A 12,448-nucleotide genomic window follows, 5' to 3' on the forward strand; every position below is an offset into this window, starting at 1 on the left:
ACGCATGGCAGGAAAGCCATTCCTTGTGCCATCAGAACCATCCAGAAGGAATACAATATCTTTTCTGTCACGTGAAGCTGAGAAAAGACAGTAGGAAAAAAAAATGAAAACCTTTCACAAAGCTTGTGAGATTATCTTTCACTGGCACACTAATATTTTAACAACACTAGCCTGGCCTACTTCTATTTTAGAAAGACCACAGCATGCTACCAACTGGTTTGAAATGCACAAAAAACCTATACACACATCACATTCATTTATTTGCTTTCCTCACTGTAGCTGAAATTAGTAACTTTTGGAGCCAGCAATAGGATGTGTCTGACAACGTACCAATTACGGTTGGTAATTCTGGGGTGACTTCAAAAACTGCAGCTTCCACAGAGGACTCAAGTTGCTGTTGCACTTTGGGTAGGTCAGTAAGTTCAGACACAGATAGAGCATAACTGGGCTCGCCAGTTATGGTCTGAAGTTCTCTGGGGTCAGAGCCTCGGGTTCCAATTGCAATGGTCAAGACACCCAGCTGTTTGAGAGCAGAGGCTGGTTCATCAATACTGTCAAATGATCTTCCACCAGTGATCAATATTAGGACCTGCGGAACTCCTGATGGCCGCCTGCTTCCGGCAGAGGCCGTGAAGACGTTATCCCTCAAGTACCGGAGAGCTGCTCCAGTGTTGAGGGGTCGTCCGCCTTTGTGCCTCAAACCTCTGACACTGTCAAGGACCTCTCTTTTTGTGGTGTAAGTGTTCAGATAGAACTGGACGGCTGGATCGCTGCTGTACTGAACAACCGACACACGGTCTTTGCCATCATCCACACTCAGTGTGTCTACTTGTTTTTGGACAAAGTCTCTCATGGCTGGGAATCCACTTCTAGTAGCATCAGATCCATCCAGCAAAAACACCACATCCCTTCCTGCTGGCTGTCTGACCACTAAGAGACATGAGATTTACCATATGTTTAACTTGCTCAATCAAATATTTTGCAGCTAAAAAGGAACATCTTGAAATTGAACTCTTTCTTCGCAAGCACAACAATTTTGTAAAAAAAACAATGCACTGGCTAACTGAACACAGCAAATGACATTTGGTTTCTTTTCACACTGTTTCCTACCATGATACTGGAGATTACAAAGGAGTCACGTTCTTACCGGTCACTGTTGGTGTCATGGGCGTGGCCCTCACTATCACTTTGCTCATTACAGAAGAGAGCTGTTCTTGGACACTGGGAAGGTCAGTGAACTCGGACACTGACAGAGCATAACTGGGCTCATATGATATTTTCTGCAGCTCTCTAGCATCTGAGGTCCTAGTTCCAATGCCAATCACATAAATGCCCTGCTGTTTGAGAGCTGAGGCTGGGCTATCTACATTGTCAAAAGACCTTCCCCCAGTTAGTAAGATCAATATCTGTGGGACACCCTGCAGGCGTCTACTTCCAGAGGAGTTTGTAAAGACGTTGTCTCTGACGTATTGGAGAGCTGCCCCAGTGTTTAGGGGTCTTCCTCCTCTGTGTCTAAGCCCTCTGACCGAGTCCACCACATCCTCCCTTGTGGTATATGTGTTCAGATAGAAATGGACCTCTGGTTCTCTGCTGTACTGGACCACAGAGACATGGTCTTTGTTTTCTCCCACATTGATTTTCTCCACCACTCTCTCTACAAAATCACGCATGGCAGGAAAGCCATTCCTTGTGCCATCAGAACCATCCAGAAGGAATACAATATCTTTTCTGTCACGTGAAGCTGAGAAAAGACAGTAGGACAAAAAAATGAAAACCTTTCACAAAGCTTGTGAGATTATCTTTCACTGGCACACTAATATTTTAACAACACTAGCCTGGCCTACTTCTGTTTTAGAAAGACCACAGCATGCTACCAACTGGTTTTAAATGCACAAAAAACCTATACACACACATCACATTCATTTATTTGCTTTCCTCACTGTAGCTGAAATTAGTAACTTTTGGAGCCAGCAATAGGATGTGTCTGACAACGTACCAATTACGGTTGGTAATTCTGGGGTGACTTCAAAAACTGCAGCTTCCACAGAGGACTCAAGTTGCTGTTGCACTTTGGGTAGGTCAGTAAGTTCAGACACAGATAGAGCATAACTGGGCTCGCCAGTTATGGTCTGAAGTTCTCTGGGGTCAGAGCCTCGGGTTCCAATTGCAATGGTCAAGACACCCAGCTGTTTGAGAGCAGAGGCTGGTTCATCAATACTGTCAAATGATCTTCCACCAGTGATCAATATTAGGACCTGCGGAACTCCTGATGGCCGCCTGCTTCCGGCAGAGGCCGTGAAGACGTTATCCCTCAAGTACCGGAGAGCTGCTCCAGTGTTGAGGGGTCGTCCGCCTTTGTGCCTCAAACCTCTGACACTGTCAAGGACCTCTCTTTTTGTGGTGTAAGTGTTCAGATAGAACTGGACGGCTGGTTCGCTGCTGTACTGAACAACCGACACACGGTCTTTGCCATCATTCACACTCAGTGTGTCTACTTGTTTTTGGACAAAGTCTCTCATAGCTGGGAATCCACTTCTAGTAGCATCAGATCCATCCAGCAAAAACACCACATCCCTTCCTGCTGGCTGTCTGACCACTAAGAGACATGAGATTTACCATATGTTTAACTTGCTCAATCAAATATTTTGCAGCTAAAAAGGAACATCTTGAAATTGAACTCTTTCTTTGCAAGCACAACTATTTTGTAAAAAAAACAATCCACTGGCTAACTGAACACAGCAAATGACATTTGGTTTCTTTTCACACTGTTTCCTACCATGATACTGGAGATTACAAAGGAGTCACGTTCTTACCGGTCACTGTTGGTGTCATGGGCGTGGCCCTCACTATCACTTTGCTCATTACAGAAGAGAGCTGTTCTTGGACACTGGGAAGGTCAGTGAACTCGGACACTGACAGAGCATAACTGGGCTCATATGATATTTTCTGCAGCTCTCTAGCATCTGAGGTCCTAGTTCCAATGCCAATCACATAAATGCCCTGCTGTTTGAGAGCTGAGGCTGGGCTATCTACATTGTCAAAAGACCTTCCCCCAGTTAGTAAGATCAATATCTGTGGGACACCCTGCAGGCGTCTACTTCCAGAGGAGTTTGTAAAGACGTTGTCTCTGACGTATTGGAGAGCTGCCCCAGTGTTTAGGGGTCTTCCTCCTCTGTGTCTAAGCCCTCTGACCGAGTCCACCACATCCTCCCTTGTGGTATATGTGTTCAGATAGAAATGGACCTCTGGTTCTCTGCTGTACTGGACCACAGAGACATGGTCTTTGTTTTCTCCCACATTGATTTTCTCCACCACTCTCTCTACAAAATCACGCATGGCAGGAAAGCCATTCCTTGTGCCATCAGAACCATCCAGAAGGAATACAATATCTTTTCTGTCACGTGAAGCTGAGAAAAGACAGTAGGACAAAAAAATGAAAACCTTTCACAAAGCTTGTGAGATTATCTTTCACTGGCACACTAATATTTTAACAACACTAGCCTGGCCTACTTCTATTTTAGAAAGACCACAGCATGCTACCAACTGGTTTGAAATGCACAAAAAACCTATACACACATCACATTCATTTATTTGCTTTCCTCACTGTAGCTGAAATTAGTAACTTTTGGAGCCAGCAATAGGATGTGTCTGACAACGTACCAATTACGGTTGGTAATTCTGGGGTGACTTCAAAAACTGCAGCTTCCACAGAGGACTCCAGTTGCTGTTGCACTTTGGGTAGGTCAGTAAGTTCAGACACAGATAGAGCATAACTGGGCTCGCCAGTTATGGTCTGAAGTTCTCTGGGGTCAGAGCCTCGGGTTCCAATTGCAATGGTCAAGACACCCAGCTGTTTGAGAGCAGAGGCTGGTTCATCAATACTGTCAAATGATCTTCCACCAGTGATCAATATTAGGACCTGCGGAACTCCTGATGGCCGCCTGCTTCCGGCAGAGGCCGTGAAGACGTTATCCCTCAAGTACCGGAGAGCTGCTCCAGTGTTGAGGGGTCGTCCGCCTTTGTGCCTCAAACCTCTGACACTGTCAAGGACCTCTCTTTTTGTGGTGTAAGTGTTCAGATAGAACTGGACGGCTGGATCGCTGCTGTACTGAACAACCGACACACGGTCTTTGCCATCATCCATACTCAGTGTGTCTACTTGTTTTTGGACAAAGTCTCTCATAGCTGGGAATCCACTTCTAGTAGCATCAGATCCATCCAGCAAAAACACCACATCCCTTCCTGCTGGCTGTCTGACCACTAAGAGACATGAGATTTACCATATGTTTAACTTGCTCAATCAAATATTTTGCAGCTAAAAAGCACCATGGTAAAATTGAACTCTTTCTTTACAACCACAACTATTTTATAAAAAAAAAAAAAAAAAACGAAAACACAACAACAAAAAAGAATAAACAATCCACTGGCTGATTAAACAAAGCAAAACCAAATGATTTCTTTTCACACTGTTTCCTACAATGATACTGGACTTTGATGATGGGTCATGTTCTTACCAGTCACTGTTGGGGTCAAAGGTGTGACCCTCATTGGCACTGTGCTCATTACAGAAGAGAGCTTTTCTTGAACATTGGGAAGGTCAGTGAACTCAGACACAGATACAGCATGACTGGGCTCGCCAGTTATGGTCTGAAGTTCTCTGGGGTCAGAGCCTCGGGTTCCAATTGCAATGGTCAAGACACCCAGCTGTTTGAGAGCAGAGGCTGGTTCATCAATACTGTCAAATGATCTTCCACCAGTGATCAATATTAGGACCTGCGGAACTCCTGATGGCCGCCTGCTTCCGGCAGAGGCCGTGAAGACGTTATCCCTCAAGTACCGGAGAGCTGCTCCAGTGTTGAGGGGTCGTCCGCCTTTGTGCCTCAAACCTCTGACACTGTCAAGGACCTCTCTTTTTGTGGTGTAAGTGTTCAGATAGAACTGGACGGCTGGATCGCTGCTGTACTGAACAACCGACACACAGTCTTTGCCATCATCCACACTCAGTGTGTCTACTTGTTTTTGGACAAAGTCTCTCATGGCTGGGAATCCACTTCTAGTAGCATCAGATCCATCCAGCAAAAACACCACATCCCTTCCTGCTGGCTGTCTGACCACTAAGAGACATGAGATTTACCATATGTTTAACTTGCTCAATCAAATATTTTGCAGCTAAAAAGGAACATCTTGAAATTGAACTCTTTCTTCGCAAGCACAACTATTTTGTAAAAAAAACAATGCACTGGCTAAATGAACACAGCAAATGACATTTGGTTTCTTTTCACACTGTTTCCTACCATGATACTGGAGATTACAAAGGAGTCACGTTCTTACCGGTCACTGTTGGTGTCATGGGCGTGGCCCTCACTATCACTTTGCTCATTACAGAAGAGAGCTGTTCTTGGACACTGGGAAGGTCAGTGAACTCGGACACTGACAGAGCATAACTGGGCTCATATGATATTTTCTGCAGCTCTCTAGCATCTGAGGTCCTAGTTCCAATGCCAATCACATAAATGCCCTGCTGTTTGAGAGCTGAGGCTGGGCTATCTACATTGTCAAAAGACCTTCCCCCAGTTAGTAAGATCAATATCTGTGGGACACCCTGCAGGCGTCTACTTCCAGAGGAGTTTGTAAAGACGTTGTCTCTGACGTATTGGAGAGCTGCCCCAGTGTTTAGGGGTCTTCCTCCTCTGTGGCTAAGCCCTCTGACCGAGTCCACCACATCCTCCCTTGTGGTATATGTGTTCAGATAGAAATGGACCTCTGGTTCTCTGCTGTACTGGACCAAAGAGACATGGTCTTTGTTTTCTCCCACATTGATATTCTCCACCACTGTCTCTACAAAATGACGCATGGCAGGAAAGCCATTCCTTGTGCCATCAGAACCATCCAGAAGGAATACAATATCTTTTCTGTCACGTGAAGCTGAGAAAAGACAGTAGGACAAAAAAATGAACACCTTTCACAAAGCTTGTGAGATTATCTTTCACTGGCACACTAATATTTTAACAACACTAGCCTGGCCTACTTCTATTTTAGAAAGACCACAGCATGCTACCAACTGGTTTGAAATGCACAAAAAACCTATACACACATCACATTCATTTATTTGCTTTCCTCACTGTAGCTGAAATTAGTAACTTTTGGAGCCAGCAATAGGATGTGTCTGACAACGTACCAATTACGGTTGGTAATTCTGGGGTGACTTCAAAAACTGCAGCTTCCACAGAGGACTCAAGTTGCTGTTGCACTTTGGGTAGGTCAGTAAGTTCAGACACAGATAGAGCATAACTGGGCTCGCCAGTTATGGTCTGAAGTTCTCTGGGGTCAGAGCCTCGGGTTCCAATTGCAATGGTCAAGACACCCAGCTTTTTGAGAGCAGAGGCTGGTTCATCAATACTGTCAAATGATCTTCCACCAGTGATCAATATTAGGACCTGCGGAACTCCTGAGGGCCGCCTGCTTCCGGCAGAGGCCGTGAAGACGTTATCCCTCAAGTACCGGAGAGCTGCTCCAGTGTTGAGGGGTCGTCCGCCTTTGTGCCTCAAACCTCTGACACTGTCAAGGACCTCTCTTTTTGTGGTGTAAGTGTTCAGATAGAACTGGACGGCTGGATCGCTGCTGTACTGAACAACCGACACACGGTCTTTGCCATCATCCACACTGAGTGTGTCTACTTGTTTTTGGACAAAGTCTCTGATAGCTGGGAATCCACTTCTAGTAGCATCAGATCCATCCAGCAAAAACACCACATCCCTTCCTGCTGGCTTTCTGACCACTAAGAGACATGAGATTTACCATATGTTTAACTTGCTCAATCAAATATATTGCAGCTAAAAAGCACCATGGTAAAATTGAACTCTTTCTTTACAATCACAACTATTTTATAAAAAAAAGAAAAAACACAACAAAAAAAAAGGAAAAAACAATCCACTGGCTGATTGAACACAGCAAAACCAAATGATTTCTTTTCACACTGTTTCCTACAATGATACTGGACTTTGAAGATGGGTCATGTTCTTACCAGTCACTGTTGGGGTCAAAGGTGTGACCCTCATTGGCACTGTGCTCATTACAGAAGAGAGCTGTTCTTGAACATTGGGAAGGTCAGTGAACTCAGACACAGATACAGCATGACTGGGCTCGCCAGTTATGGTCTGAAGTTCTCTGGGGTCAGAGCCTCGGGTTCCAATTGCAATGGTCAAGACACCCAGCTGTTTGAGAGCAGAGGCTGGTTCATCAATACTGTCAAATGATCTTCCACCAGTGATCAATATTAGGACCTGCGGAACTCCTGATGGCCGCCTGCTTCCGGCAGAGGCCGTGAAGACGTTATCCCTCAAGTACCGGAGAGCTGCTCCAGTGTTGAGGGGTCGTCCGCCTTTGTGCCTCAAACCTCTGACACTGTCAAGGACCTCTCTTTTTGTGGTGTAAGTGTTCAGATAGAACTGGACGGCTGGATCGCTGCTGTACTGAACAACCGACACACGGTCTTTGCCATCATCCACACTCAGTGTGTCTACTTGTTTTTGGACAAAGTCTCTCATGGCTGGGAATCCACTTCTAGTAGCATCAGATCCATCCAGCAAAAACACCACATCCCTTCCTGCTGGCTGTCTGACCACTAAGAGACATGAGATTTACCATATGTTTAACTTGGTCTTTCAAATGTTCTTCAACATAAAGCCATTTTTTGAACTCACACTCATTTTCTTTTTTTTCTTCTTTAATTAGAAATACAGTTGCTGATTTTTACTCACCGCTAATTCACTTGAATAAGATGTACATATTAAAATTAACGTATTAAATTTGAGAAATCATTTAAATTCTTACCTCCCATTCTTTCCCCTTCAACTGCCATTTTAGTAAAGTGACTCTTCAAATTTTCCTGTATTCGAGGCAGATTTACAAAGTCTGGGACTGAGTATTTGAAATTTGGGTTTGATGAAATCATTTCCATCTCAGCTGAATTGGACATTCTTGATCCAATTGCAAATGTAGTGACACCTGCTGTTTTAAGCATACTTGCTGGTCCTCTTGGAGAATCTCTTGATCTTCCACCAGCCAATACAATAAGTATTTGTTTGACTCCTTCATGTTGTCGACTTCCAGCATTTGGAACAAAGACATTATCCTTCACAAATTGCAGTCCTGCCCCAATATACTGTGGCCTTCCACCTTTGGGTTTAAGACTTGTAATGTGCTTTAGGACATCAGCTTTTGTTTTGTAAGTATCCAGATTAAAGTTAAGTTCAGCATTGTTGCTATACTGCACAACTGCAACTTTATCTTTTCTTTGGTCCAGGTCAAAGCTCGCAACCATTTTGCCAACAAATTCACGTATGGCACTGAAACTCTTCCTGACATCATCAGATCCATCAATGAGAAATACAATATCTCGTTTTATGCTGGAGCTTGAACCTAAAAAAATTCATAATCATGTAAATGTTGTTTCTAACCAATTCAACAGTCATCAAATTACTGTTGAAGACACTTCAACATGAGGTTTACAAGGTTTGTATTTAAATAATATTAAATGAGATATTTGTTTAATCAAACTTCATATCATCAAATGTTATTTTCACTTACCCACATGAGGTTTGATAGTACTTTTGAGAGAGGATATGACAGACAGCAACTGCTCTCTCACATGAGGAAAGTCAGAAGTATTCTTTATAAAATACATTGCTGTAGGAGCTAATTGTTCCATCTCAAACCTATCAGCATTATTCACACCAATGCCAAAAAGAACAATTCCCACATTTCGGAGCCTTTCTAATGGACCTAAGATTTCATCATTTGAATTTCTTCCACTGAAGAGTATCAGTATCTGTGGGACTGCATGCAGTGCTCTGCTACCAGATGAAGCAGTGAAGACATTATTTTTCACATAATCAAGGGCTACACCAATGTTCACAGTGGACCCTCCTTTCAGTTTCATGTTGTCCAAATGATTAATGATATCATCTTTCATTAAGTATTTGTTTAGAAGAAACTCAGTTGTGGGCTCTGTGCTGTACTGGATTAAAGCAACTTGTGCTTTTCTTGGCCCAATTTCTATTTGCTTGACAAACTCTCTGACAAATTCCAAAGTTTGTTGTTCACTTGGTTGCATATCATCAGATCCATCAAGAAGAAAAACAATATCAGCATTCTGGAATCCTGCTTCTGCTGTCACAGATGTATCTGAAATGGGTTATGAAATATTTTACAAATTTTACCTCTTACATATAACCTAAAAGATAATGATGATATGCAATCATGTCCAGAAGGAAGCTATTATAAATTGTTGTTCCTCTTACCAATAGTTGAAAATTCAGTTGTTTCTTTAGTGCCCCTCAACATGGCTTCCACTGATGGATCTAAGCTTTGTAGATTATTATAGTTTGTGACATAAAAATAATGTGCTGGTGTATAGGAGATAGTCTGCATTTCCAAAGTATCAGCATTCTCCGTTCCAATACTAAAGGTTTTGATGCCATTGTCTTTGAGTGATTGTGCTGGTCCTCTGACATCATCTCCAGATCTTCCACCACTAAAAACATACAGATACTGAGGGACCAATTCTGCACGTCTGCCTCCAACTGAAGCAGAAAAGACGTTGTCTCTGACAAACTCCAGTGCTTTTCCAATGTTCAGTGGTCTTCCAAATTTATGTCTCATTGTTCTTATGGAATTGAGCACATCATTCTTGGAAGAATAAGAATTCAAGTAAAAATTAACAGTGGCATCACGACTATACTGAACAACAGCCACTTGGTCTCTATCATTGCCCAAATTTAAACTTTCCACAGTTTTTTCAATAAAGCTTCGTATTTCTTCAAAACCATTCAGTGAGTCATATGATCCATCAATGAGAAACACTACATCAGTTTTCTTAGAATCTGAAAAAAAAAAAGTGTAAACAGAATGTGACAATGACGGTTTCTGAAAATCCTCCAATCTCTCCTCTTTACTAGATAATGAAAACATTGATTCTTACCGAGACCTGCTGTGGGAGCAATTTGTTCTACATGTTGCAAAGCCTCTCTTATCAATGCCAACACATCTTCCTGAACACTAGGAAGTTGTCCATATTCAGCAACTGGAAGCGCGTACTTGGGTTCATGAGCTATTGTCTGTAGCTCTAGAGTGTCAGCATCAGATGTCCCAATTACAACTGAAATGGCACCAATTTGCTTCATCATTCTGGCTGGGGTTCTTATGTCATCTGCAGATCGTCCACCAATCAGTAGTATGAGTATCTGTGGAATTCCCTCCTGACGTCTACTACCAGACATAGGGGTATATACATGTTCCTTCAAGTACTGGAGAGCAGCTCCAATGTTGTGAGGATAACCCCCTTTGTGTCTCAGACCATTTACTGCTTTAAGAATATCATTCTTTGTTGAATAACGACTCAAGTTAAAATTAATCTCTGCAGTGTCACTGTACTGGACCACAGCCATGCGATCTTTGTTTATATCAACATTTAGATGCTTTGTTATCCTCTTTACAAAGTCAATAATATCTGGGAATTTTTGCTGAGAATCATCAGAACCATCAAGCAAAAAAACAACGTCTCTTCCGTTGGCATCTGTAATCAAAGAGGAATTTGAACAAACTGGTTGATGACATTGAAAAATAAAATTGTTCTTGTAAATATGCATTTATCCTGCATACACAGCTTGTGCTTCAATTACAACTAATCAAGCAAAAGATTCTGTCAAGCAAAAGATTTGAGTGTGAAGGAGTTCATCATGTATCGTTCACCGAAAATAAGGGATTTCATGTCTGCAACAATCTGACAATCCATTAAGTCACGCGCCCAGTGTAAGAGCTAACCATTACAACCTTACCGTGCGATGGTGGTTTGATGGCAGGGTTTTTAATCTCCTTCATGGTAGAAATGATTAGTTGTTCAATATCTGATAGATTATTGATATCTGCTGCATGGAAAGCACGGTCTGATTTTTGTGCAATAGACTGAATCTCAAGGGTGTCTGCATGATCTATTCCAACCACAAAAGTTGTTACACCCATTTCATTCAAGTTTTCAGCAGCATTTCTGACATCATCACTGGAACGTCCACCAATTAAAAGAATCAGAATCTGGGGGACACCTTGCTGGTGCCTACTTCCAGAGGAAGCTGTTAAAACATTATCCTTGACATACTGCAGGGCTGCACCAGTATTGAGGGGTTCACCTCCTTTATGCCTCAACCTTCGCAAACTGTCAGCAACATCTTGCTTTGTGTTGTATGTATTTAGGAGAAAATCAACAGAAGGTTCTCTGCTGTACTGCACTACTGAAACACGATCTTTGTCTTTGTCCACACTGAGTGTCTCCATGATTCTTCCAACAAAGCCAAGAACAGCATTGAAGGTTTTCTGCATTTTATCAGAGGAATCCAGTAAAAACACAATATCACGTTGAATGGGTTCATTTTGACCTGCAGGAGCTTGACAGAAATGATGATGCTAAGTTAGAGTTAAGCATTATAAGACAGATAGACCATGAAAACATCAATAAAAAGCCTTACCTAAAGGACTTTGTGATTTTTGTCTTGGCTGCTGCCGAGGAACCCTTTTTAGAAGTGACACAAGTTGATCATGTATTCTCCCAATATCATCAAATTGAGTTATGGAGAAGGCATAGGAAGGGTCATGTGCAATCATTTGGAGCTCAAGTATGTTTGCATTACTGGTACCCACACAGAATGGAACAATTTTTTCCTGTTTTAGAGCAGCAGCAGCACTTGCAACATCATCTTGAGATCTTCCATCGCTCAGCAGAATCAATATCTGAGGGACACCTTGTTGATGCCGACTACCTGAGGACTCGGCAAAAGCATTTTTTCTTACATAGTCAAGAGCTACCCCAGTGTTGAGGGATATGCCTCCTTTATGGTTCAAACGTTGGATTGCACCGAGAACATCTTGTTTTGCCATGTAGGTGTTCAAATTGAAATGTGTCTGTGGATCTCCGCTATACTGAACCACAGAAATACGATCTCTGTTCTCATCAACTGTGAGTGTTTCTACCATTTGTTCCACAAAACTCCTTATTGCTGGGAAGTCACTTTGTGTATTATCCGATCCATCCAAAAGGAATACTATGTCTCTTTGAGGAGATTCTAATTCAGAGAAAGAATATGAAAACCTCGTTTAGCAGTCAAACATAAACATAAGCCAAAATGTACTGTAGTGCAATAATCAGTCATTATGTTGTTGGCAAATATACTAAAACTGGTAATGAAATTCAAAGAATTATTGTTTTAAACGATGTGTTAGATGCAACAATTTGTAGGAAAACTGGCTAACAAAGAAAAATATTGAGAAATTACAAGCTAAGTAGCATATTCATCTTTCACGCATGAAAGATAGATTAAAGCCAAACAAGTTATTTTGTTCAAAAGAACATATTTTCAGTCAATGATGTGATTATCACTGGCTCAAGGGAGAGCTT

At 42.3% G+C, this 12,448-nt stretch overlaps 3 protein-coding genes across 3 annotated transcripts in view; all 3 read right to left on the minus strand.

Annotated features, from left to right (window-relative positions):
• The window catches only part of col6a3 (collagen, type VI, alpha 3), a 120,223-nt gene that overhangs the window by 90,402 nt on the left and 17,373 nt on the right, over positions 1–12,448 (minus strand). The gene's annotated exons all lie outside the window — the stretch shown is intronic.
• LOC148098101 (collagen alpha-3(VI) chain-like) lies at positions 1,125–5,854 on the minus strand. Its single transcript, XM_087852960.1, has 5 exons — positions 5,332–5,854; positions 3,661–4,260; positions 2,814–3,407; positions 1,997–2,596; positions 1,125–1,741 (listed from the first exon to the last, which is right to left on the minus strand). The coding sequence occupies exons 1-5, from the start codon at positions 5,852–5,854 to the stop codon at positions 1,125–1,127; spliced, it is 2,934 nt and encodes a 977-aa protein (XP_087709086.1).
• Positions 9,128–12,154, minus strand: LOC148098102 (collagen alpha-3(VI) chain-like). Its single transcript, XM_087852959.1, has 4 exons — positions 11,523–12,154; positions 10,839–11,441; positions 9,983–10,576; positions 9,128–9,884 (listed from the first exon to the last, which is right to left on the minus strand). Exons 1-4 carry the CDS (start codon positions 12,025–12,027, stop codon positions 9,280–9,282), a joined length of 2,307 nt encoding a protein of 768 aa, XP_087709085.1. The 5' UTR covers positions 12,028–12,154; the 3' UTR covers positions 9,128–9,279.

This window comes from Neolamprologus brichardi, chromosome 16 (genome assembly GCF_056152115.1).
Source record: "Neolamprologus brichardi isolate AB-2024 chromosome 16, ASM5615211v1, whole genome shotgun sequence".
NCBI classification, from domain to species: domain Eukaryota; kingdom Metazoa; phylum Chordata; class Actinopteri; order Cichliformes; family Cichlidae; genus Neolamprologus; species Neolamprologus brichardi.

Excerpts from the sequence above, each read along its gene's own strand:
- LOC148098101 (XM_087852960.1), bottom strand. The coding sequence starts at position 5,854 with ATGCGTCATTTTGTAGAGACAGTGGTGGAGAATATCAATGTGGGAGAA. Across the intron at positions 3,408-3,660 it reads AGAATTACCAACCGTAATTG|CTTCACGTGACAGAAAAGAT; the intron begins GTACGTTGTCAG and ends GTCTTTTCTCAG. Across the intron at positions 2,597-2,813 it reads CATGACACCAACAGTGACCG|TGGTCAGACAGCCAGCAGGA; the intron begins GTAAGAACGTGA and ends CATGTCTCTTAG.
- LOC148098102 (XM_087852959.1), bottom strand. The coding sequence starts at position 12,027 with ATGGTAGAAACACTCACAGTTGATGAGAACAGAGATCGTATTTCTGTG. Across the intron at positions 11,442-11,522 it reads AAAATCACAAAGTCCTTTAG|CTCCTGCAGGTCAAAATGAA; the intron begins GTAAGGCTTTTT and ends ATTTCTGTCAAG. Across the intron at positions 9,885-9,982 it reads TGCTCCCACAGCAGGTCTCG|ATTCTAAGAAAACTGATGTA; the intron begins GTAAGAATCAAT and ends TTTTTTTTTCAG.